General features: G+C 43.8%; 1 protein-coding gene across 1 annotated transcript in view; it reads right to left on the reverse strand.

Moving 5' to 3' along the window:
- Positions 1–25,395, reverse strand: part of LOC126441766 (sodium channel protein Nach-like) — a 193,252-nt gene extending 167,857 nt beyond the window's left edge. The window contains 2 exon segments of the mRNA XM_050090691.1: positions 15,193–15,399; positions 25,301–25,395. Of these exon segments, the coding sequence (XP_049946648.1) occupies positions 15,193–15,399; positions 25,301–25,395 (302 nt within the window).
- Positions 25,396–26,260: the final 865 nt, after the last annotated feature.

Genomic DNA, 26,260 nt, shown 5'->3' on the forward strand with positions numbered 1-26,260 from the left:
GCACAATTTCGGATGATATTTTATGCGTACCTCCGGAATTAAACATGTATTTTCGCCAACATATCGAAAGTAAATTAAAGTCACCACCAACTATTGCAGAGTTTTAAAACTACCATAGTCTACCGTAGATCATCGTAAGTAAACGTAGACTACGGCGGTTTTCTTAGCAGCTTTGGTCAGTTATGGTCGTAAGCTGTACATTAATTGTACTGTGTACCTATCGGGAATTACCTCATTTCGGGGGCTTCGTTTACGTATGCAATCTGTCTCTTACTAGATTCGCCTGGTAAACTAGAAACGGTAAACAATCTTTAAGATGAGTGTGAATATATTGGACTGCATAACCCACAGAACATTGTTGTTCTACTCGTACATAGTTATTCTCCTGCCTGTTACTTATAAATAAACAGTATTAATAGCAAAATTGAAACTGTCATTGTTTAATTAGAGCTTTATTCGAAAATTGTTGGTTTGTAACGTGAAACAGAGGGACGATGAGGCAGAAATAAAAAAAAGCTGAACAGAAAAATCAGTTTCCTCAAAAAAGATGGATCTAAAAACCTCAAAAGCAAAAAAATATCAAACATCGCTCCAATACTTTGGCGAGCTGAAATAAAACATGACTCTGCTATTGATAAACAGTTGTTGCGCTTGTCAATAATAACAGGTAACGCTTGTCTTTGATGAAAATGAAGAGCGTTCCATCGAGTACAAAATAATAATACTTTCATAGATTTTTTGGTGTTGGTGTATGTAAACTGTACTTTTATCAAAAGTAATTATTTTGGTTACATGAAAGCCCAGAAGCTACGTGAGCGGCTAATTTTTTTACTTATAAAATGCAATTTATATTTTGTAAGCGTATAAAATACAAACTGCTGTAACACTGAACGATAAGCGGTTCTGATTATGTGCAACACAAACGTAATACAAAGAGAAGCCATGGGCTTCCAGGTCTTCTCTCACACATTCATTTATGTTTCTTTCCCTATCAATGCTACCGTTAGTCTTACCATTCACTACGTCATTCACGTACTGTACCAGAACTACCGAACCGTAGTACTGTGGACGGATCGTGGCCTATGCCGATGACGGGTTATCATCCGGTGTAAGGTAGCACGTTTCTGCGTGCATTTTTCACGCTAATTCCGTTAGAGAGTCGTGTGTCTTTTCACTTTCCTTCAAATAAATCGCTGACAACTTTTTTTTTTCAGAACCAAACTGAAACGTGATTTAAGTAAAATGTAATTTGAACTGTGCATGAAAAGAGAGAGGAACCGTTGTTGTGCTTTTATTCCGTTTTTCATTCTGTACCCAGTGTCAGTAATTTAAGGAAAAAGGAGACGATTACCAGCGGAGGAGGGTATTGTGATCTGTGAGAATGATGATAATTTGACAGAGAAACCACGGAACGACGACGAAGATGAAAAAAACGTAAGCATAATTGGCAAGGCTTTTTTTTATGAGCACCATCCCTGTAATTATAATTAATAAAATATGTGCTCTTGTTTTGCTACGTAACAGTGTAATTGAGTTTCCTCTTGTTTTATGTAGAAGGAAATCTTTTGTATTGTTTTCTGGATTGTTAATAGAGAGCCGTACGCCTATGCACATAGAAATTAGATATTAAATATAGATACAATGCAAGAAAGTTTGTTTTAAGTTGTAAAGAGAGAAAGATGTTGTAAGTAACAAACGTATGTCATTGACAGGTTATTAAAATGTAGTGTAAGTGATCTGAAAGTCTTCCATTATTTCTAGTTATTCAGATTATAGCCTGCTATTCTTCTTTTAATATTTCAATTACAGTCTTTCAGCGGGTAATACATCGGGAGTTTGCTGTTGCTGTGACAGGGGGGAAACATTAATATCGTGGGCGTCCCCAGACACGTCTTCGGCCTGTTATCTCATTAACTGGACTAGAGCCGGCCGCTGTGACAGAGCGGTTCTAGGCGCTTCAGTTCGGAACCGCGCTGCTGCTACGGTCGCAGGTTCGAATCCTGCCTCGGGTATGGATGTGTGTGATGTCCTTCGGTTAGTTAGGTTTAAGTAGTTCTAAGTGTAGGGGACTGATGACGTCATATGTTAAGTCCCATAGTGCTCAGAGTCATTTGAACCATTTTGACTGGACTAGAAATGTCTTCAGGGATCACTTCCGCTTCGAACTGAGCCCCGATGGCTAGCGAAGAGAAGTCTGGAGGCGCACTGGACAGTGGTGGGATACCTGACTGTCGCTCTTCACACGGGCCGTGAGCCAGGAGTGATGGTCTGGTATGCCATTTCTCTTCACAGCAGGCTCCCTTTGACTGTCATCTGCAGCACCCTTACAGCAAGCGGGACGTCGACCACATTCTACGCCCCTTACATTTCAGCAAGGTAATGCCTTCCCCGCACACAGCGAGAGTTTCTACTGATTGTATTCGTACTTGCCTAACCTTACCTCGCCCAGAAAGGCCAACGGACCGCTCCCCAACTGAGAAAGTATGGAGCATTTTGGGAGAGCCCTACAACTATGTCGGGATTTTGACGACCTAACGCACCAATTGGACAGAATTTGGCACGATATTCCTCAGGAGGACATCCAACAATTCTGTCAGTTAATGCCAAACCGAATAACTGTTTGCGTAAGGGCCAGAGGTGGACCAACGCGTTATGACTTGCTAAGTGTTTGAAGCTACTTCTCTTGAATAAATTTTCCGAAATTTTAGTGATTTGTTTGTTTGTATATGTGCATCACATATACCGACTTCCGTCGCCTTCGCATGATTCGTGAGTGGTGCGTCTTTCTCTCTTTTGTTTCCTTAGGAGTGTATTTTCTGTGTACTATCGGAGGACTGCAGCCTGTTGCACTGTAGGATTCTCACTGAAATTCCAATAGCAAAACCGTATTTCTCATGAAACACAGATTTTAACGTCACTGCCCGTTACTTCTCGAAATAACAAAATGCCTTTACTTTCGGATATTTCTTTTCGCTCGGTATCCTGATAACTGATTTTTTAAATATTTAATTCGTTCGTCTGGCGGACTAAGTCGATAAACACAGCATTTTTGCGATCAAATGTCGTGACATTGCTGCTCTCGTTGTTTGGGATCTCATAACTATAATGCGCATATGGAATCGATGTGTTCTGGATGGCGATGCTCTACGCCATGCAGGATTTCAAAGCTCCCTCACCAAACAGCCTCCCTAGAGGACAGACGCGTAGCTAACTCGACTGCGCAGATTCGTACAAGTCATGTATCTTGAGTTAAAAAAGCAGCAAGACAGTTCATTGCGATGACGACCATCAGCTTCGGCCGTTGTCGTAGATTCCCTAGACACGGCAGCAGAGAGAAACGCGCCGACAGAGATGCCGCCAGCCGAAATCTGGATGGAGGAGTGGCTCCAGGATGCGTTTTCAGACGATTTACTCTCTGGTTCCAGCATCACGCTGCATATATCCGCGTGAGGGAGCGGGGCTCCAAGGAGCACAAAACGTTGCTAGACATGTTTTACCATACGGGAGGCTACTGGGTACACAGCACGATCATCTCTACCTTAGGTACCGGTGATTTAAAAAGCAGATGTTCTCCTGGATGACACATTCACCGATCTATCACGCACGGAGAACATTTAGTCATAGATTGTCGAGAGACCGGCATGCCATCACACGCCATCTCTTGCAGTTAATGAATCCGGCATAGTGTTGCAGCAGCTAGGCATTTACCCATACCGATCATCCAACCTCAATTCGGCTGGATACCCATCCTGGTTGGAGCTGTTGCTGCTACGAGAATAGCAGCTCTATCTACTAAATTTCGCACTCCATATACTCCTAAATCACTTATAAATTTCTTTCTACATACGCGCTAAGACAAAACAAACCTACACACTAGGGAGGAATTACCCGACAGGGACGGAAATCGGTAGATGCGACGTGCAGTCTTAGACTGATTTGATTCGGCCCGAATTCCTCTCCTGTGTCAACTTTCTCTTCTCACATTAGTAGTTGTAAACTAATTCCTAAATTATTTGCTGGATGTATTCCAATCTCTGTCTCCGTCTACAGTTTAACGCCCTACAGCTCCCTCTACTACCATGCAAACTATTCCCTGATTTCTTAACAGACGTACTATCATCCTGTCTCTTGTTCTTGTCAGTGTTTTCCATGTTTTCCTTTCCTCGCCGGTCTGCAGAGAACCTCATCACTGTGTACCTTACAAGTCCACCTAATTTTCGACATTCTTCTGTAGCGACACGTCTCAAATGCTTCGATTCCCTTCAGTTCCGGTTTTCCCATAGTCCTTTTTTGTGCTCCAAACGTACATACTCAGAAATTTCTTCCTCAAACTAAAACCTTTGTTTCTTACTAGCACACTTCTCTTGGCCAGGAATGCCCCTTTGCCAATGTTCTTTATGTCCTCCTTGCTCCGTCGGCCATGGGTTATTTTGCTGCCGAGTTAGCAGAATTCCTTAACTTCATCTACTTTGGAACATGAATCTTGAAGTTAGGTTTCTCGCTGTTCTCATTTCTGCTACTTCTCATTTCTGCTACTTCTCATTACTTTCGTCTTTCTTCAATCTACTCTTGATCTACATTCTGTACTCATTAGACATTTCATTCCGTTCAACAGATGCTGTAATTCTGCTTCACTTTCACTGAGGATAACAGTGTCATCTGCCACTGACAATCTTTCACCTGCATCTTAATTTCTATCTGGTGAACATTTTTATATTTCCATCATTGCAATCCCAACGCTACGTTCTTCGTCTTCCACACTTACTATTCCCTCTTGGTTGTTGTACATTATGAATATTACCCGTCTTTCCATACAGCTTACTCCTATTTTTCTCAGAATTTCGAACATCTTGCGTCGTTCGACATTTTTGAATGTTTTTCCAGGTCGACAAATCCTATGAATGTGTGTTAAAAATGGTTCAAATGGCTCTGAACACTATGGTACTTAACATATGAGGTCATCAGTTCCCTAGAACTGAAGCGCCTAGAACCGCTCGGCTACACCGGCCGGCAATGTGTCTTCATTTCTCTTCAGTCTTGCTTCCGTTATCTACGCCTCTCTAGTGGCTTTACCTTTTCTAAAGCCAAATTGATCTTCATGTAACAGATACTCAGTTTCTTTTCCATTCTTCTGTATATTATTCTTGTTGGTAACTTCGATGCATGAACTGTTAAGCTGATAGTGCGATAACTTTCTCATTTGTCACCTCTTGCAGTCTTCGGATCTGGGTGTATAATGTTTTTCCGAAAGTCAGATGGTTTATCGCCATTCTACACACCAGATTTAATAATCGCTATGTTGACACTTTCCCGCATGATTTTAAAAATTCTGGTTGAATGTTGCCTACCATCAGTGCCTTATTTGATCTTAAGTTTTCCTAAGGCTCTTTTAAATTCTGATTCTAATACTGGATCCCCTATCTCTTCTAAGTCAACTCCTGTTTCCTCTTCTAGCACCTCATCAGACAAGTCTTTCCCCCCCCCCCCCCCCCCCCTCCCCCCGATAGAGGCCTTCAGTGTACTCATTCCACATATCTGCTCTCTCTGCTCGGCATTTCAAGCTGGAATTCCAATTGGACTCTTAATGTTATCAGCCTAGTTTTTCATTTCACCGAAGCTTGTTTTGACTTTCCTATATGTTGAGTTAGTCTTTCCGACAATCATTTCTTCTTCGATTTCTTCACATTTTCTTCCCCCAGCCATGTCCCCTTAGCTTCCCTGCACTTCCGATTTATTTCATTCCTAAGTGACTTGTATTTCTGTATTCTTGATTTCCATGAAAATTTTGAACTTCTTTCTTTCGTTGAGCAGCTGAAGTATTTCCTCTATTATCCATGGCTTCTTCGCAATAAATTTCTTTGTACCTATGTTTTTCTTTTCAACTTCTGTGATTGTCCTTTTTAGAGATGTCCATTCCCTTCAACGGAACTGCCTACTGATCAATTTCTTGTTGCAATATCAATTGCCTTGGAGAACTTCAAGCGTATCTTTTCATTTCGTAGTACTTTCATAACCCGCTTCTTTGTGCAGTGATTCTATCTGACTTTATCCGGTTCGTGTGGCCGTGCGGTTCTAGGCGCTTCAATCTAGAACCGCGCGACCGCTACGGTCACAGATTCGAGTCCTGCCTCGGGCATGGATGTATGTGATGTCCTTAGGTTAGTTACGTTTAAGTAGTTCTAAGTTCTAGGGGACTGATGACCTCAGAAGTTAAGTCCCATAGTGCTCAGAGCCTTTTGAACCATATACCCGGTTCACAATATCGAAATGATTGACAGCTAAGCACAGCTGAGCGAGAAAGTGGGCGATGTTGGCTGTTCGCCGGTGCGTGCGCGCGCAGTATGGCTGCAGCGGCAACAGCCGTGCGGTTCTGTACTTGAGTATCTTCTCACGCAATCTTTTAACGCGTGGTATTGAGTTCGTTCGCTTTGCAGGATCGTAATATCCTTGTGGCTTAGCAAAGCACTCTCATGTATCAAATGATATCACGTTCCCATTATTTGTATATTTCAACAAAAGCAACACGGATTGAACTGCTTTTTACAATAATTACAATAATCACGTTCATTTGTCGTATTCGATACGAAAATGGTGTTAAAGTGAATCTGAACTGCTGTTATAAATATAATAATTAACAACATTGAAATATTATGTACAGCTTGTGTACTTACCATTCACTGTAGTCTGCAAATCATACTTGTGCAGAAGAGAACTCACGTGTCTGACCATGCAAAAAGACGTTAAGCAGCTTTTTTTCCCCACTTCGGGCCTTAGACAGTCTGTAGCGCAAAATAGACTCACCGCCTCGCCGCACAGAGAAACAAAGCGCACAAAGAAACGGACCACAAATGTGTACGTTTCCAGGCGTAAGCGCCGTCTGGAAATGGCTACAGTAGTCGCTATCTGCAGTAGCAGAGAGATTTGACAACGGTGAACGGAACAGCACGCGTGGCCAAGCGCGTTCTCGGATTGGCTGTTGCTATGGTGACAGCCCTGTTAACAGTTAGATATTTTGTTATTATTATCTGGGTATAATAGTCTCTTAAACTTCGCTCTACTCTTCATCACTATTAAATTGAGATCTGAGTCTATATCTGCCCCTGGGTACGCCTTACAATCCAGTACCTGATTTCTGTAACTCTGCCTGACCATGATGAAGTCATCCTGTATCTCTAGCCTTTTCCCAAGCCTACCACCTCTTGAACAGAGTATTCGCTATTACTAGCTGATATTTATTGCAGAACTCTATTAGTCTTTTTCCCCTCTCATTCCTTGTACCATCCCCACATTCTCCTGTCAGGCTTTCTTCTACTCCTTTCCCTACAACCGCAGTCCAGTCCCCCATGACTACTAGATTTTCATCTCCCTTTATGTATTGAACTGCCCGTTCAATATCCTCATATACTTTCTCTATCTGTTCATCTGCAGTTTGCGACGTCGCCATGCACACCTGAAATGTCGTTGTCGGTGTTGGTATACTGTCGATTCTGATGAGAACAACCCTATCACCGTTCACAGTAATTCACTCTCAGCCCCACCTTCCTATTTATAACTAATCCTACTCCCGTTATATCATTTTCTGCTGCAGCTGATATTACACTATAGTCGTCCGACTAGAAATCCTTGTCTTCTTTCCATTTCAGTTCAGTGGTTCCCACTATATCTAGACTGAGCCTTAGCATTTCCCTTTTCAGATTTTATAGCTTCCCTACCACATTCAAGCTTCTGACATTCCACTGCCCGGCTCGAGGAGGTTATCTTTTCATTGGTTATTCAATTCTTTTTCATCGTCCCCTCTCCTTTGGCTGTCTCCTCCCAGAGATCCGAATGGGGGACTAGTCCGGAATCTTTTGCTAAAGGCGAGATCACCATGACACTTGCCTTTGGATATACTTTATGTGTCCACTGCCTTCTACATCCTCATACTGTTGATCATTGCTGATTCTTATGCCTAAGCTAGTTTCTCACCCCAAGGGCAAGAGAATGCCTTGTACCTCTCTCCTCTTCTCTGTCCTCTTTGATAAGGCCGTTAGGTGAATGGGGGTGACTTCTTACGCCGGAAGCCTTCGGCCACCATTGCTAATGATTTTCATTCAAAATTTAAATGGTGGCGGAGTGCGAAGCCCGAACCGACCCTTATGTAGGCAGTTATTCGGCTTGCCACCTACTGACAGAGTTATTGGATGTCCTCTGAGGGATATCCTGCCAAACTACTTCCAATTAGCGTGTTAGATGATGAAAATTCCTAGCTGGTTGGAGGGGCCCAGCCAATAACGCTCCGAACGTCCTTAGTTGGGGAGATATCTGAGCAAGGTGCGGTATGACAAGCACGAAAACAAGCAGTAGAAGTTCTCACCGTGTGTGGGCGGGCATTATCTTGCTGAAGTGTAAGCCGAGAATAACTTGCCAAGAACGGCGATTAAACTGGGCGTAGAATATCGTTGACGTACCGCTGTGGTGTAAGGGTGCTGCGAATAACAACGAAAAGGGTTCTGCTTTGAGATGAAATAACACGTCAGACCGTCACCCCAGGCTGTCGGGCCATATGGCGGGCGACAGTTAAGTTGGTATTCCACCATTCTCTGGGGCGTCTCCAGACACGTCTTTGGCCTGGAATCTCATCGACTGGAGTAGGATTGTCTTCTGTGATGAGTTCCGCTTCGATGTGAGCTTCGATGGCCAGCGAAGACGTGTCTGGAGATGTCTCGGATAGCGATGGGATGCTAACCTTACTGTCACCCGCCATTCGCTATTCGGGCTTGTCAGATCATTCAGTACCGACCGGTCGTTGTGCCATCCCCCGCAACTGGCGTCATTCGGATGCGTTAAAGACGGATATGTGGTCAACAAACCGGTCTCCCAGCAATTGTCAGCTTCCCAGGCCCGGTAACCGCTACTTCTGCCTTACGTAGCTGGTCAGTTGGTATCACGGGTCTTGGTGAATCCCCTTCCAGTCCTCCCACCAAGGAAAAGTCGGTGGAGGTACCAGGGTAGTGGACACAGGTACGCCACGAGGCAGTCAGATATGCTAACCGCTCAGCTACAAAGCAGAACCTGTGTGCTGTCCTCTATTTCTACATTGTCTTACAGTCTGCGGCCCGACAACCAGCAGTGATGGCCATTTCATTTCGTAGCATTTCATCTACCAATTTCCGTCCCATTGGATAATTCACTCGTGGCCCGTCGTTTTTCTTTTTCTTTTCATTTTTGTCTTCTTTTTTGTCTTAAAGTGTATTTTCATGTTATCGAAGACGTTAGAGAAATTTCACATCCCATTGACATGGATCCGACTAATTGCAGCTTGGTAGTGTCAACTTGTTGCCGTTATTCACAATTCGAAATGGACTGAGACAAGGAGATCCATTGGTACCAGCTCTATTCAACGTGGCCTTGGAAAAAGTAAGCCGTGACACCGGTAGAATCAGAGAGCTGGAGATGATGGGAACAGACACATTCCTACCATTTTCTGACGGTATTGTGACTCTTGGTGACACCCTGGAGTAACTATGCGCTGATACTTCGTATTTCTCCACAATGCGAAGAAAATTGGGATAGTGATGAGTGAGGATAAAACCAAATGTCTCGAAGTATCACGCCGTCAAGCACCTTTTCCTTCCATTCTCATTAAAGGGTGTGCCTTTGAACGAGTTCAAGAATTCCGGTAGCGGTGTTCCCTAAGGATTAATAAAAGTGACGAAACGAAGGAAGTGCATCAACGAATCATAAGCACCAGCCGCATGATCTGTGGATCCGTCTTCAATACTGCAGAAGGTAGATGGGAAACGAACAAAGATCGAAAGACTACCTGTACCAGCGGGTTGAAAAGCCATACATTGGCCGAGTATTAGGTCACAAAACTGTATAGTAGGTTGACCACGTCGGATAGATCCCTCCCATACGGAGTCCTCCATTCATAAACTGCTACAAAGCACTCAAGGGAATGTCCATGGGAGCGACTGAACGATCATTAACAGCCCCTAATTAAGTAGAGCAGACAGCAGTGGGAGGTGAAGCTGGAGGCGGGCGACGATGACTACCATCTGCAGCAAGTATTTCCTCTGTTGTGACTCACTAACCTCCTTTATATTGTGCTTTTTGTAACGTGCCCTTTTATAATGTTTTATAGAGTGCTGTTTTTTCTCCTTTCGTAGTTTGATTATTGTTTCTGTTTTCTGCTGTAGGCCTTAAAGGCACGCTAAAGCAATAAACGAGGATTTAATTAGTGTATTGTAAGTAAAAGTTCTTCACTCTTTTTCTTCAGGTTTTGCATTTTTACTATTCAGCAGTGAAGATTGTGAACTTGAAAGTGCTCCAACGTACTGAATAACCAATGATATTACGGCCATGCAGCTAGATGAGCACAACTTCTTATGTTGTTTCCGCAGCCGTGTTCAAATGAGGGGATGAATATATCATTAGTGCGGGCTCTGGTATTTTATACTCACCGTCAACGACTAGACACGACTACGCGCTCGACGTCGCTACCATATATAGTGGCGCGCGACATAGACGTTGCGAGGTCGACCCCTGATGACGAAGGAAATTTACGTCACCATTATTCGTCTATCAAGATAGGAAAAAAGGCGGTGACATAAAGTATCTGATCACCAGATTGGGTTCATTCATCCTAGCATCGATTCCAAACCCTTTCGAAACGTCCCGAAAAGAGCCGACGTGTGGCACTGTTGCTGGTCAACCGTGCATCATAGCCGTGTTGCTATTCGAGAGTTGTGGAATGCGCTGGTACCGGTTTCGCCTTATTCCTTTCTTTCATTCCTCGTTGCCGGCCGCGGTGTTCGTGCGGTTCTAGGCGCTCCAGTCCGGAGCCGCGCTGCTGCTACGGTCGCAGGTTCGAATCCTGCCTCGGGCATGGGTGTGTGTGATGTCCTTAGGTTAGTTAGGTTTAGGTAGTTCTAAGTTCTAGGGGACTGATGACCTCAGATGTTAAGTCCCATAGTGCTCAGAGCCATTTGAACCATTTTTTCATTCCTCGTTAATGCTTAACAACAGAAACACAAGAGTACAACGCAGAAGTACAGAAAACAGACACGTGAGCCACAGATCATAAGAAACAAAAGACAAACCATTTCCATAAAGACTTCGCCCCAAATGATTTAGTCCACTTATTTATAATTCGTTCGAGCCACTGAGTAAGCAAACGCACCCAAGCGACATCTTTCTGGTACCCGTTCATCAAGAGAGGTGTAGAAAATAAGAATGATTTATCAGTTATTCGCCTCCGTACCTGTGTGATTAGTGTATTCGACTGTACGCAAAAAACAAGAATTACATCACCACCCCCGCACTGTATTATTCTGCTGCAAGCACTACAACAGTGTTCACTCCTCGCTCTGAGCTGTCTGTAGGTGAGGTACCGACTCTGGTTTCGATAGCCGACGAGAATGTTTAGCAGTGATCGGTTGACTTGGGACCATTCGCTGGGTGTGAGTTTTCTTACTTCAAGATGCACATCTCGATAAAACCTGGAACCAGTTCGTCTTAGAAATTCGGCCTAAAGGATGCGTTGATACGTACTTTAAGTAATCAAAACTCTTTGGCCATTAATTACTGTTCGTTACAAATGTTATGATACATTTAAGACAACATTTATTTCCATTCTTCTTGAAGGACGTTGAATAGTGGTTGCTGGATTTCGCAAACGAAATGATTTGTGAGGCGAGCAATCGTACCAAAATAATGGGAGCTATCAACAAATCAGCTACATGCCACACTCATGCAGAACAAATCTACGTGTAATAACACTTGTCTCAAAACCCATTCGGTGTTAAACAATGGATAAACTGTTTTCTTTACCAAAAACGGCTGTTCCCATTTAAAACCAGTAAACTTATTCTTCCTGCTGCGAGGAATACGATAACGACAATTTACTTATTGGTGAGTCTTGGTTTACGTGCTAGGAGACTGCCACTGAAACATTAATACAAACAAATGCAAATACAGGTGTCTTCTAGCAGCATCCATTACATACTATGCAAAAAATTATTAGCTTCTATGTACTAAACAATGTGCACTACAACAGAGAATAATAGTTAGTGGCAATCCTGCTCAAAAACTTCAAGGGGGAATTAAGTTTGTTTTTCCTCTGTCTCTCGATGTCACTGGATGACATGTATATTTATTTTTTTGTTTCGTTTTTGAAAGGGGAATTTAGTTTGTTTTTTCTCTGTCTCTCGATGCCACCGGATGACATGCACAGAGTAGAAAATACGAAGTGGTTGGCTTTGTGAAGATCTAAGAGATCACTGAGGCAACAACTTTTACAGTATATTCGACGTTTCGCAATATGTGATTTTAATAACACATTGCGGATTCTGAGTTTACTCGTGTCTCGCGCGCCATCCGTTGCGGAGGGATCTCGATATAACTCGTATTTTCTACACGCTGTCTGTAGAAGCCACCTGCTGTGATATATTTTAGCTACGTCGTCTATTTAGATGTTTTTACCAGTAGACAGTGTATCAAACTTATTTAACTTAATGTACTTTTATCTTATTTTGATATTTTAAACATTGGAGAACGAATTCTTTAGCGACGCCATTGTTTTATAAAACATTATCGGACTTCTAACCGTGTCAGCTCAGGGTAAAACCTCGAGCTTTCGACGATTTCCTCCATCGTCTTCGTCAGGAACAACTGACTGTCAAAATTACTGCTGCGGTGGCCTTATACACCCGAAACACGGCTTCGATTGATCAGTAATTACGTCATGCAGTCGCAGATAAGTGTCAAAACGTTTGCGTTGGGGGCGCCACATGCCCGACCGTAACGTAAACACTGCGACGAATATCTCTGGCTCTTCTCAACATCGAGAACTCGCTTCCATTCACCGCTAAGATTATATCCGGCCGTCCGGTTGAAGATTATCTCACACATTTATACTTCTAAAGCCTTTTTAATTATAGAGTCCCAATATATGGGAGCCAGGGACAAAAATTTTGTTTTACCAAACAGTATTTCATGTTTGTTGGCGAACCTGTGCTCAGAGACTGCAAATTTCACGTTCCCGATTTCTAATATGGCGCTGATGTTCTGCACAGCGGTCAGAAACCGTGCTATTGGACTGACCGATGTAATTGCTTCCGCACTCGCGTGGGATGCTGTAAATCCCAGGAATCCCGAGGTCGAGATTGTCCATAACAGGGCGTAGCGTTTCCTTTACCTTCTTAGGAGCTCGGAAAATAGATCTGATACATCGTCTTCCAAGGACTCTGCCTGTTTTGCTTCATGTAGCGCCGTTGAAGGGAAGAAATGCGACGGGTGGCTGATCACATGAATGTTCAACATTTTCACGTTTCCTTTCTTGGAGAACGCTGACTTCATATCACGTGACCCATTGCCGTCCTTTCGGAAAACATACGTCCGATGATTAATTTTGGAATCTAAGTGATCTTCGTCAGAAACAGTTTTTGCTCCGTGTATTACTGTATTTAAAGGTGTTTCCTTCTGGACTAGTTGGTGAAAATTCCGGGCGATAAGATATAAATCAATGCGCGTCGGCTTGCGGTACACTGTCTCCAGTAAAGGCCAACGTTTGTATGGAACATTTTGAGGAACCTGCATTAGATTTGGCTCCCTTTCGTCCATCTTCATTTCATCATTACGTTGACGACACGTTTATGGTATGGTCACACGGCGTAGAAGATCTCGAGCACCCAAACATCCTGTTCGCCGTCGAGACAGAGAAAGAGGGAAGGCTACCTTTTTAGATGTTCTGGTACAACGAAAGTTGGACTGACGTCTCGGCCACTCAGTCTACCGCAGGCCGGCGCACACTGATTTATATCTGAGCACCAAGAGTTTTCGCCATCGGGTACAGAAGAGAGTGGTATTAAATACGCTGGTACGCGGCGTAAAAACTGTTTCTGACGAAGATCATTTGGATTCCTATATGAATCATGTGAAGTATGTGTTCCGAAAGATCGACTATGGGTCACCTTATATGAAGTCAGCGGTCTCCAAAAAAAGAAACTTGAAAACGTTGAATATTCGCGTGATCAGCCGCCGATCGCATTCCTTCCCTTCTGCAGCGCTACATGCAGCAAAATAGGCAGAGTCCTGCGACGACGAGGTATCAGATCTGTTTTCCGACCTCCTAAGGAGATAAAGGAGATGCTACTCCCTGTTAAGGACAGTCTCGGCCTCGGGATTCCTCGAATTTACAGCATTCCTTGTGAGTGCGGAAGCTATCACATCGGTCAGTCCATCAGCATCATTTCCGACGCTGTGCAGAACATTGGCGCCATATTAAAAATGGAGAACTGGATAAATCTGCAGTTGGTGAGCACAGCTTCACAGACATAAAATACTGTTTGGTGATGCAAAAGTTTATCCTAGGCTCCTGTATACTGAGACTCTGTGGAAATAAGAAAGTGTGAGGAAATCTTCCACCGTGACAGCATGCGTAAGCTTAGCGGTGCATGAAACCGTTCTCGATGCAGAGAAGAACCAGAGATATTCGATGCCATGTTTACGCTATGGTGGGAGCGGTGGCACCACCAGCACAGACGTTGGCGCTATCTGCGACAGCATGACGTAATTACCGACCAATCACAAGCTGTCTTTTGGCTATGCAAAGCCACCATAGGAGCAGTTTTGGCGGTCAGTTGCCCCTGAAGGAGACGGCGTAGGTAATAGTCGAAACATTGAGGGTTTTATCCTGAACTGACATGACAAAGAAGTCCGAGAATGTTTTATACATTTCAAACAGTTATTATTTTCGTATCGAAGTTACTCCTACTTTTATAGATGACACTGTTCAGAAAACGCAGGCAAATAGATGAATCTGAAATACTTGCGAGGGTTTTCGGGATGGCTGATCACATCTTCCCAGTGAGAATCCGGATGGTTGTAAGAATCAATGTTTTTATGGTCTTGGGGACGAATTCGGTGGCTGTGACAGCATTACACCGGTAAAGAAGCGTAATGTGGCAGTGTTTTCAAGAGATTCTGACAATAACGATGAAGGTTATTCTGTTCTTATGAATGATTAGTTTTGTCACGATTTTAAACCTTTCGAGGCGGCGCCCTAGTTTCATTCAGGCATGGCTATGTTAGAGCACCAGGGAAACTCGGGCGACGTCTCGTATTTGTTAAGATTTTCCGGCGCGGTTATCTGTTCAGCGAGTGGGACACCTCATACGCAGAGAGATGTCAGCGGCGTGGAGTACTCACAGGGATTCGGCGAGCCTGGTGGAGGCGGCGAGGCTCATCTTGTTGACGCTGCAGACGGCGACGGCCGGGAAGGGCACCCGCCAGATGGGGAACGTGGTCGAGTCGATGGTCGTGACTGTGGGCCGCCGCATGAACTCCAGCCACACGTCCACGATCACCACCACCACGCCCCACACGGTCGCTGCCAGCACCACCAGCCACACCAGCCTGCAGGGCATACGGCCACACCAAAGCCGTCACCGTCAGCAAACTTACTCTGCTGCTGCTCTCTTATTAAAAGCTAAAGCACGTGTGGTCTGCGCCTGTTGCAAATGCATGCAGTTGTCATATGTCGTACAGGTAGCTTAACACGATTTACGAACAGCCTATAGAGCTTCACTTTATTTCTCTGAAGAGTGCTAGTCCAGCTGAGTTTCTGTGGAGTTTGGAAAGTATGAGAAGAAGTACTTCCAACATAGAAGCTGTGACCGCGGATCGTAATGCATGTAGAGCCTGGTCGTTAAGTGCATTGCCGGCTAAAGGAAAAGTTCCCAGTTCGAATTCGGTCCAGAAACAGTTTTAATCTGTCAGGAAGGGTCAAAACATAATAAATCCAATGCGGAAAGAGAGATTCGGTCTGGGAACTCGACACTGACACTGCAACAGTACGATATGCCGAAACGGGTGAACTTTCGTAGTTGTAGTGGTTTAGGAAGTGTGCGCTACTCAGGCCCACATCTCGGAGGAGAGCAAGGACACATTACCTCCAAAAGGACCATCTATAGTAGAGTACTGCAGCTTCGTGACGACTGCCCTCTTGACTCGGTGAGAAACATGATCTGATCAAAAGTATCTGGACACCTATTAGTGGACATTATTATGAGGTGTGTCCAATTTTCGCCATTATGGCGCCTTGAACTCTGATGGGGACATTCTTGACGAGGCGTCTGAGTCATTGAGGAGCAATGGCAGCCCATTCCCTTAAGAACCAAAACCAGTTGAGGAAGTGATGTTGGATGCTTGAGTCTGGTCCAGTGTAGATTTTCTAACTCATCCCAAAGGAGTTCCATTGGGATCAAGTTGGGGTGCAGGCCAGTCCTTTTGTAAGTGTTATTGTTCGCAAACCGTTGGTACACAGGCGCTGCTTTACGAAAGGGTGCACTTTTATGCTCACAAAAAGAATCATCGTCTCCAAACTGTTCCTTTACTGCATGTGGTACACATTGCTGCAAAATTTGTTTATGTCCTTCTGCACTTAACGTTTTTAATGGCAATGGGAGGATCACACTCTTACCACGGAAAATACACCTTTACTGTAACACTACTTCCTCTGCACTTTACTGATGGCACTACACAAGCTAGCAGGTACCATTCTTCAGTCATTCGGCAAACCCAAACCCTTCCATTGGGTTGCCACAGGACACATCGTAATTTGACACGCCAAACCACTTGTTTATAGTCACCCAGAGTGCAGTGGTGTCGCTCTTTACAACATATCAAACGTCGCTTAGCATAGACTACAGAAATGTGAAATTTATGAGGAGCTGCTCGATCATTGTACCCTACTCTTTTTATCTCCCTACCCACGGTCATTGTGCAAGCTGCACTGCTGGCCGAATCACAAGTGATTCCCTCCGCTGATATCATGTTGTGTTTTGCAGCCACCCTCCCCAATCCTCGACGGTCCGTGTCCGTCAGTACATGAGGTCTGCACTGTTTTAGTTTAGCTGTACTCGTTACGTAGCGTTTCCACTTCGCAGTCACATCAACTAACGATTTCGGCGGTTTTAGAAGGGCTCAAATGTGCCTGATGGATTTGTTGCTCGGAAGACCAGCCCATTCTGTTACTACTGCATTTATACTGACAACACAATACTTCCCGGCTCAATTTATAATGCGAGCCTGTCGCTCATCACATGTGGTGGTCAGTTGTGCGTTACATAGCGATGTCCAGAGACTTTTTATCAGACAGAGTATGTTCGTAATGTGACTATGCTGTACAAACGAATCTTCAATATAGTGGATGGGGGAAATGCGATATAATGCTAGAGAACGAGAATAAATAAACATACGGAAAAGCATTCCCGGAAGACCGGACGAAATTTTCGGAATATGCGCTTCAGGCATTTAGTAATACTAAGTACATCCATATAGACTGAAGAGCAAAAGAAACTGGTACACCTGTCTATCGTGTAGGGCCCCCGCTAGCACGCATTAGTGCTGCAACACGACGTGGCATGGACTCGACTAATATCTGAAGTAGTGCTGCAGGGCTGTGCATAAATCCGCGAGAGTTCGACGAGGTGGAGATCTCTTCTGAACAGCACGTTGCAAGGCAACCCAGATATGCTCAACAATGTTCACGTCTGTGGAGTTTGGTGGCCAGCGGAAGTGTCTAAAGAAGAGTGTTCCTAGAGCCACTCTGTAGCAATTCCGGGCCTGTGTTGTCTCGCATTGTCCTACTGGAATTGCGCAAGTCGGAATTCACAATGGACATGAATGGATGCAGGTGATCAGACAGGATGCTTACGTACTTGTTACCTGACAGAGTCGTATCTAGAAGTATCAGGGGATTCCATATCACTCCAACTGCACACACTCATCACCATTACAGAGCCTCCGCCAACTTGAAGTGTCTCCTGCTGACATGCAGGATCCATGGATTCAAGAGGTTGTCTCCAAAACCGTACACGACCATCCACTCAATACAATATGAAACGAGATTCGTCCGACCAGGCAACATGTTTCCAGTCACCAAAACTCCACTGTTGGTGTCGACAGGCCTAGGCGAGGCATAAAGCTTTGTGTCATGCAGTCATCTAGGGTACACGAGTGGGCCTTCGACTCCGAAAGCCCATATCGATGATGTTTCGTTGAATGGATCACACGCTGACGCTTGTTGATGAGGAAGCGTTGCGTTTCTGTCACGCTGAACGATTCTCTTCAGTCGTCGTTGGTCCCGTTCTTGCAGGATCTTTTTCCGGCAGCAGCTATCTCGAAGATTTGATGTTTTACAGGATTGCTAATATTCACGGTACGCTCGTGAAATGTTCGTACGGGAAAATCTCCACTTCATCGCTACCTCGGAGATGCTGCGTCCCATTGCTCGTGCTCCGACAACACCACGTTCAAATCACTTAAATATTGATAACCTGTCATTGTAACAGCAGTAACCGGCCTAACAACTGCGCCAGAGACTTCATGTCTTATATAGACGTTGCCAATCGCAGAGCCGTATTCTGCCTGTTTACATATCTGTATTCGTATACGCATGTCTATACCAGCTTCTGTGGCGGTTCTGCTCAGTTTTACTTAGTACCTCTAAAAATACGCTGAAGGAAAAAATCATAATAATAAAATTATTGATGTACAGTAATGAAACTCGGCACTATATCTATGTAGGTACCTATTTAAGTAATTAACATTACAAGATCACAGGTTAAAGCAAGCGCGAGATAAGACATTGCAAATGTGAAATGCTGATACATTAATAACCCGTGTACCTACTAGAATGTTGAATGCAAGCAGGTGGACGTTCAAGTATTGTGTTTTACAAGTGCCGGATGTCAGTTTCTGGTACAGAGTTCCATGGTCGGTCAATACAGGGACGGTTAATGCTGGTTGTGGACGATGCTGGAGTTGTTGTCCGTTGATGCCCGTGCTCGGCTGGGGACAGATGTGGTGATCGAACAGGCCAAGTCAACATGTCGACACTTGGTAGAGTATGCTGGGTTGCAACAACGACGAGTAGCGAGCGTTATTTGTTGGAAAACGCCATCTGGAATGCTGTTCATGAATGGCAGAACAACAGGTAGAATCAGCTGGCTCACATACAAATTTGCAGTCAGTATGTTGTCATACGAAATCGCACCCCAGGCCATAACTCTATACGTCCAGTGTGTCTAGCATATACAGATAGGTAGACTGTAGGCAACTGACCCCTTCCTAATCAACACACGGCTGTCACTGGCACCGAGAAAGATCCAGCATCCATCAGAAAACAGAGTAGATCTCCAATCTGCCCTACAATGATATCTCTCTTGACACCACTGAAGTCGCAAAAATCGGTGGCTCGGGGACAGAGGAATACACTATAACGGACGTCTGGCTCGGAACAATTCGTTGTCTCCGTGGTGCCAAATGCTGCTAAAATTGCTGCTGCAAATGCAGTACGATGCGTGAGAACCATACGCCGAACTTGATCGTCTTCCACTCGGCCGTCCGGAGCCCGGTCTTCTTGCAACCATACATTCTCGTGACACCGCTGCCAGCAGCCATGCACAGTGGATACATTCCTGCCAGAAGGAACATCCAGCTTCTCGCAGCCCTATTACACGACTTCGATCAAACTTGGTGAGATGCTGATAATGGCGTCTTTGTCACCTTAAAGTCATTCTTGACTGACATCAACTCACCACGTCCAACCCCAAAGGGAACTGATGCTCACGATCGTTACAGCGGGTGTTTAAAGCAAACTTGATTTGCATCCTCATAGTACGCTACCAGCGCCACCCTTATGCGACTACCGCGATATTTGAATAGACGTTATCTTTCAGATGTAGAAACACGCCTACCAACTTTCGTGCGTGGCACGCAACTCCTTCTTAGTGGAGGAACTTTTTTCCGTCAGTGTATTCATGTAATTAATTTTTTTCTTTGTTTCAGGTACATGTCTGTAGTTCTGGTACACACCAAACCTCCACGCCAAAGTATAGTAGTACATCGCTGAGAAATGCTGCAGCCCATTGCTAAAATGGAGTACCGCGTGGTGTCACAGGTTCGAATCCTGCCTCGGCATGGATGTTTGTGCTGTCCTTAGGTTAGTTAGGTTTAAGTAGTTCTAAGTCTAGGAGACTAATGACCTCTTATTTTAAGTCCCATAGTGCTCAGAGCCATTTGAACTATTTGAAGCAGTGCCGCGTGGTAGTTGGTTTTCTGAGTTTGAAGGGGCACAACGCTGAAACGATCTACGCTTAGTTGATGATGGCGTGTGCGGCAACAACGCACAATAATATGACACTGTCAAAGGAAAGGAAGGCCCTGGTCCTCGAAGGAGGGCGTAGCACAACATAGGGGATAGCGCAAAAGTGGAAATCAGTCACGGAGCAGTTTTCAACATCTTTGCCGATTTTTTTAGGGCAACAATGGCCGCTGCTTACTGAGTTCCGCAACTGCTCGAACCCGTTCAAAAAGTACGCCAACTCGAGGCAGGAGGATGCAAGTTGCAGCAGTGTCAGGCCAATGAAATGATTTCTTCAAGTCAAGTAATAAAACAAAACTCATGTTCAAGGGGAATGATTTATCCATTCAACATATAGTTCTTCTGCTCTGATGAAACATTTTAAATTTAAGAACTGCTAGAAAAGCACACTTGATTGCTAAATTGTTAGTAAAATTTATGAAACTGCTAAATACATTTCGTGCCGCATTGCAATAGGCAACATCTTAAATGAAAAAAAAGCAACTGCGGTGTTGCACTGCTGTTGCTAATCATTGTTTCCTAAGTGCATGATTATATTAAAATTATTACATATTTTGACTGCTATACGTATGTTATTAAGAAGTACGGGTAATTGTGATCAAACGACTATGCGAGTCGATGATTCTTGTTTCATTAACTTCCTTGAATTGGTGCTCAAACCTAAATGATTTGAACAGGGTTACTTGGATGTGCCTTCGTTGACATTTAAGTAAATGTGCTATCCATGGAATTTGTAATTGCGCTATCATTTGTGTGTGTGTATGGGGGGGGGGGGAGGGAGGGGCGAGCGGTCTAAATTTAAATGACTGCTTATTGCGTTACGTAACAACTTTGCCTGCGACTTATTTGGTTAACTGTGTCTACCACCAGCTCGATAGCTAGTCATTAAAAACTGTATGGTTTTTGAGCTGTAAGGTCGATGTTAAAATGTGTTACTGTTCTGCAGAAGAACCCGAGCCCACCGACAAAATTTCGGAAATTTATCATGGTATTTTCTGAGTACATTTGTGAAAGGGACAAATGGTATAAGTTAGGTCGTTACGGAGTAATTACACTTAGTTTGATTTCTTACCTCCGTTTCTCTTTGTTCTGTATTGTACTGAAAAATCTGCTCAAGAGTGCAGAAGTGCACTTTGTGTGTTATTTAGAAACAAACTTGTTCCATTCAGTCACGGTACTCCTTGTTAGCCATAGTAATGCCGATATTATTCTTCGCACTCCACCTTGCATTCAGTACTACTCGTTTTGTGTTGTGTCTGATTTCCGAAAGTCATTGTGGTTAACTGTGATACACAGAAGTACCGTGGGTATGTTTACTGATGAAATGATGGCGACATATACCTCGTGTGTGGTTTCACTGAAAGCTGCGGAAGATCGAAACAAGGACGTTATGCTGAGCTGTTTTCACAGCACTGGCAACGGCATACCAGTACTATTGCAGACGAAGGTTGTTTGTTGTATTACATTCTGTTTTAGGTTGTACGTTTTGATGATTGGACATTACAGCCCTTTTCGCTGTTGTGAAGGCATTCTCACATAAACAAAGGTAATCACGTTGAGGTAACGAATACATAATAACTATACTATTAATCTGTCACGAAATGACTAAGACCACGGGTCGCTTCTACCAAAACACACAGAAAATATTCGTGAACAACCTCCGGAATTTTGTCGGAGTTCGCGGTCTTCTTTACTTGATTTTGCGATACGAACTGACGTGGCAGTGAGTTTGCCGATACTGCTGCCAAGGAAGCATGGACCCTTCCAAAAGTAGACCAATGTCCTATCCCTCTGTGTGCCGTGATGTCACTGTTGTAAAGGTCGTCATGTCTCTGAGAGAAAGAGAGTCAGAAATTGATAGTTGAGAACTTAATAAAAGGCACTATAACGCCGTGGCTCACCTAGTTCCTGCCAGTTAGAAAAGCTGAAGTCTACTTAACGCTTCCTCGAATATGACACAGCACTTTGATGGTGGCTTCCTTCTCAGACGTGAAGAACCGCGCGTTTGTGGAGCATGTGACGTGCTGATTACAGTTCACAATATTTTAACTGAGCATCGTTTATATAATGACGAGAGGGGAGAAGATGTTTTAACCGGCAGACCTTCCCTCAATTTTAGTGGTGATGAGATGAATGTGGAAAGTATTCTACGATGTTTGTTTTTATTTAATCTGACCTTCTAACTAAGTTGTTAGGCAGAAGATCGTATGTGTAGGTGACGGTTGGAGCATCCAGTTATTGTATAAATAATTAGCCAAAAATCTTTTATAGACTTCTTGTTTCGTGTCTTTTCTGGTCTGGTAACAATATTTTAAGCGTACGTCTTGAATCGGTTTTCACTTTAGTATTGTTAGGTTAAGGTGCTCTGTTTTCAGATGGTGCCCTAATCTCGGATGGATATTTTGCCGCGCGGAGTGGCCGCGCGGTTTGAGGCGCCACCTCACGGACTGCGTGGCCCCTCCCGCCGGAGGCTCTAGTCCTCCCTCCGGCATGGGTATAAGTTAGTTTAAGTAGTGTATAACTCTAGGGACCAATGACCTCAGCAGTGTGGTCCCTTAGGAATTCACACACATTTGAACACATTTAGGTGGATATTTGCTCCCTGGACATTGCTGCCGATTCAGGAACTAGCTGAACTACTTGTGCTTCCGCCACTTTAGTGTCCTACTAACCACCAATAGTATCATTCCGTGCGCGCATTTGATTTTTTCTTAATATCTTGCATTTGGAAGTCATATTTCGTAGACACAACGTAAGTATGACAGCTGCATGGAAGTAGTTTGGTATTTTAGTGTTGTTTATTAGTGATATGTCATATTTAGTGAAACTCGTATCTTTGAAGCGCAATAATTCATTGCATGATTCGGAAGTTCAGTCATGTCTGCTAAGTGGTACAGGTGCCTAATTTCGACCACACAAAAATTGGGTCCCCTTAAATATTTCGCTTTTTATATATTTTCAGGAGATGTATAGGAATAAAAGGAAGTCTTGGGCAAATAAAAATACGAAGAAGGCAGTATTCAGACTGAGAAATATGGCTGGAAGACGTACAAATCTGAAAACTGCAAATTATGGTCCCAACATAGTTTCAAGATTGTTATTACTATTTTCAAATTGGGACTATCTTAACATTATCTCTTGTAACAGTACAGTATTCCAATAGCTATGCAGTCTTGAATTTTCCTTATGGAGTAACTTAATCCCAAATTAGAAACGCCACTTTCCGAAAGTGCACATCCTTTTAGGACACACTCCAAAATGCCCAAGTTTCTTTGACATAAATTATGAAATATAATTTGTTGACTTAGTCTGTAGAATGTTATATACTCTCTTTTTCAGAAAAATTCTAGGACATGTTCTTCGTTTCTGAGTTAGTCATACTAAAAAGAAACGAGATTTTTTTACCTCGTACGTGTGCTTCCTTGAAATTACCTTGGCCACGTTTCCGCGCAAACTCACTAGGTGGCAGGGCTGGGCTTAGCGACACATCGTTTGGGTTCTTGGCTCATTAGTTACGGTGACACAACGGATGCTGATTGTGAGAAAAGAATGAATATTAAGTTGTGTGTTAAGCTCGGGAAAACCCCTATTGAAACATGGACCACGATTAAGCAAGGAATTGCAAACTAGGCACTTTTAAAAAGTCATGTTTTTGAGTGGCAGAAAAGGTTTCATGAAGGCAGAGATTCAGTGCAGAACGGTACCAGAGCTGTTCGCCTGTCTACAGCACACGTCGATGCAATCGTAGGGCATGTAAGGCAGTTATTGCACGAAGACCGTCATGTAACTGTGCATCCGATGTCAGAACAACTTAAGCTGAATCGTGATGTGTGTCAGAAGATTTCATGCGAACGTTTAACGAAACGGGAACTTAAAGCAAAACTCGTCGCTGACGCACTAATAGACGAGCAGAAAGAGGAAAGACGAAGAATTTCCGCTAAAGTGCTGGATAGAACCAGGTGTGATCCCACATTTGTGTCAAACATTGTTGCAGGGGATGAAGGTTGGTGCTGCCAGTGTCACACTCACACCAAGCGACGAAGTCTGAATGGCGGAGTGCTGGATCACAAGCCTCGAAAAAAAGTCAAATGACAACCGCCGAAAACAAAGGCAATATCGACCACATTCTTTGATAGAAAAGGATTAGTTTACTATGAGTAAGTTCCTCCAGATCAAACAGTGAACGGAACTCTTTACACCGAAGTCTTGAAACGTTCGCGACAAACAATTCGACGTCGCCGCCCTAACATGTGGCATTCTCAGGACTGGTTCTTACTGCATGACAGTGCAACACCCAATACTGCTTTACCTGTTACCGAGTATCTGGCCGGACAATCTGTTATTGCCATGCCATATCCGCCATATTTGCCAAACTTCTCGTCTTGCGATTTTCTCTTGTTTCCGAAAATGAAAAGGCAACTGAAATCAAAACTTCATCAAGGTACTGCAGACATCCAACGGTCTGTGACAAACGAGCTTACAAGCATTGCAGTTGAAAATTTCCCTCCTTGCTTCCAAGACTTCCGGAAACATTGGCAACCGTGTATAGATGGCTAAGGGGACTACTTCGATAGGGGCTAGAATCATTTTTGGTGCCATTTTCAGTTTAAAAAAAAGCTGTCAAGGGACTTTTCTGACAAAGATAATGTAACCAAAATCAATTACGTAGTACCAACGACAGTCATTTTTGGAGAGCTGTCACCGGATTTTTAACCAGCCATATACTTAGATTTCCTTAGCTATCCGAGAACAGGAGATATTATCCCAAATGTGATCTTAGGTAGGTTTTTAGCACGTGTGCATTTTATATGACTCGACCTGTTCATCTCATGCACTAATTGTGCGGGTGCTGATAAACACAATGTTGAGCGCTCTGATCAGGCGAGTGCAAGTCACGACCACGATTCCCCATGGGCTTCCTGTAGAGTTATTTCACGTTATAATTTTAGAACTGATTTGTCTGTGCTTAGGTGGTCTGTATGTATGCTGTAGCTGACAGCCAATTCTTTGACATGTACGAGTATACTGAAAAGAGTCGTACCGTCGCAACAGGAGTGACGAATGGAGAAAGCCACAAGGACGAGCAAAAGGCTATAGGGAAACGTTACCGTGTCTGACTGTGGTGCTGCGCCTATCCACCAGACTCACCTCTCTGGACAGGGCTGTGTGAGGTAGCGCGGCCCGTGTAGCGACGTCTGCTCCAGGTAGTCCCTGGCCACCCGCTGCAGCGCCGCCTGCGCCATCGCTGTTGCTATCGCTGCCACTGGCCGCGGCTCCTTCTACTGTGAGGACGCGCGGCTTCCACTTCAGTGCGCATGCTCTGTGCTCAGCGCCGCTACCAGCGCTCCAACCTGTCGCCACTGATAAACAAGTGGTTGCGCCCTGGGACCACTTGCCTATTATTTTATGCATCACGGTCGATCAGAGTTTCTCTATCGACAGTTGTCAAAGTTCCTTCGATAGCATAGCGACCTCGAGACCGAGACTTTTTTCGTTGTTCCGTAATGCACCGTTTTAATTACGGCACATTGTGGAATTCATCTGTGTGTGTTTCGAGCCGAATTTTAGTGTTGTGACCATTTGTAAATAATAAATTGTGAACTCATTACTACAAAAAAATGCGTGTATTAACTCACTCCTGCTCGCTTTGGCACACAGTCACTCCATTTGTAAAATAATAAAAATTTAAAAAACTTTCTATAAAACCTTTTAAAACTTACAGAATTTTTCTATGTATTGTCTCAACCGCAATTAACATTACAAAAATTATTTGCAAAGTGATTTCCAGTTTCGACAGCTTAACTACCATCTTCAGATCTGAGAGCAGACAAGCCAACAGAAACAATGCCTTAAGTAACGAAGTTACGTAAAAATTGCTACTGGCCTACTTTTAAAAAATGTTACAGGAATTAACATCTTACATGTATTATTATAAATGCATTCGACGTGTACAAGACCATTGCATCGTCCACAACGTTTTTATTCTAAACCTCCAGGTAAAATGTGCTATGTACGGCCTAAAACGAACATATGGGAAGTATATTACGTGCTGGTAAACAAATAAGAATGAGAAATGTGTGTAGACCATCAATATTGCAATTGAGTATT

This window comes from Schistocerca serialis, chromosome 1 (assembly GCF_023864345.2).
Source record: "Schistocerca serialis cubense isolate TAMUIC-IGC-003099 chromosome 1, iqSchSeri2.2, whole genome shotgun sequence".
In the NCBI taxonomy this organism is placed as follows: Eukaryota; Metazoa; Arthropoda; class Insecta; order Orthoptera; family Acrididae; genus Schistocerca; species Schistocerca serialis.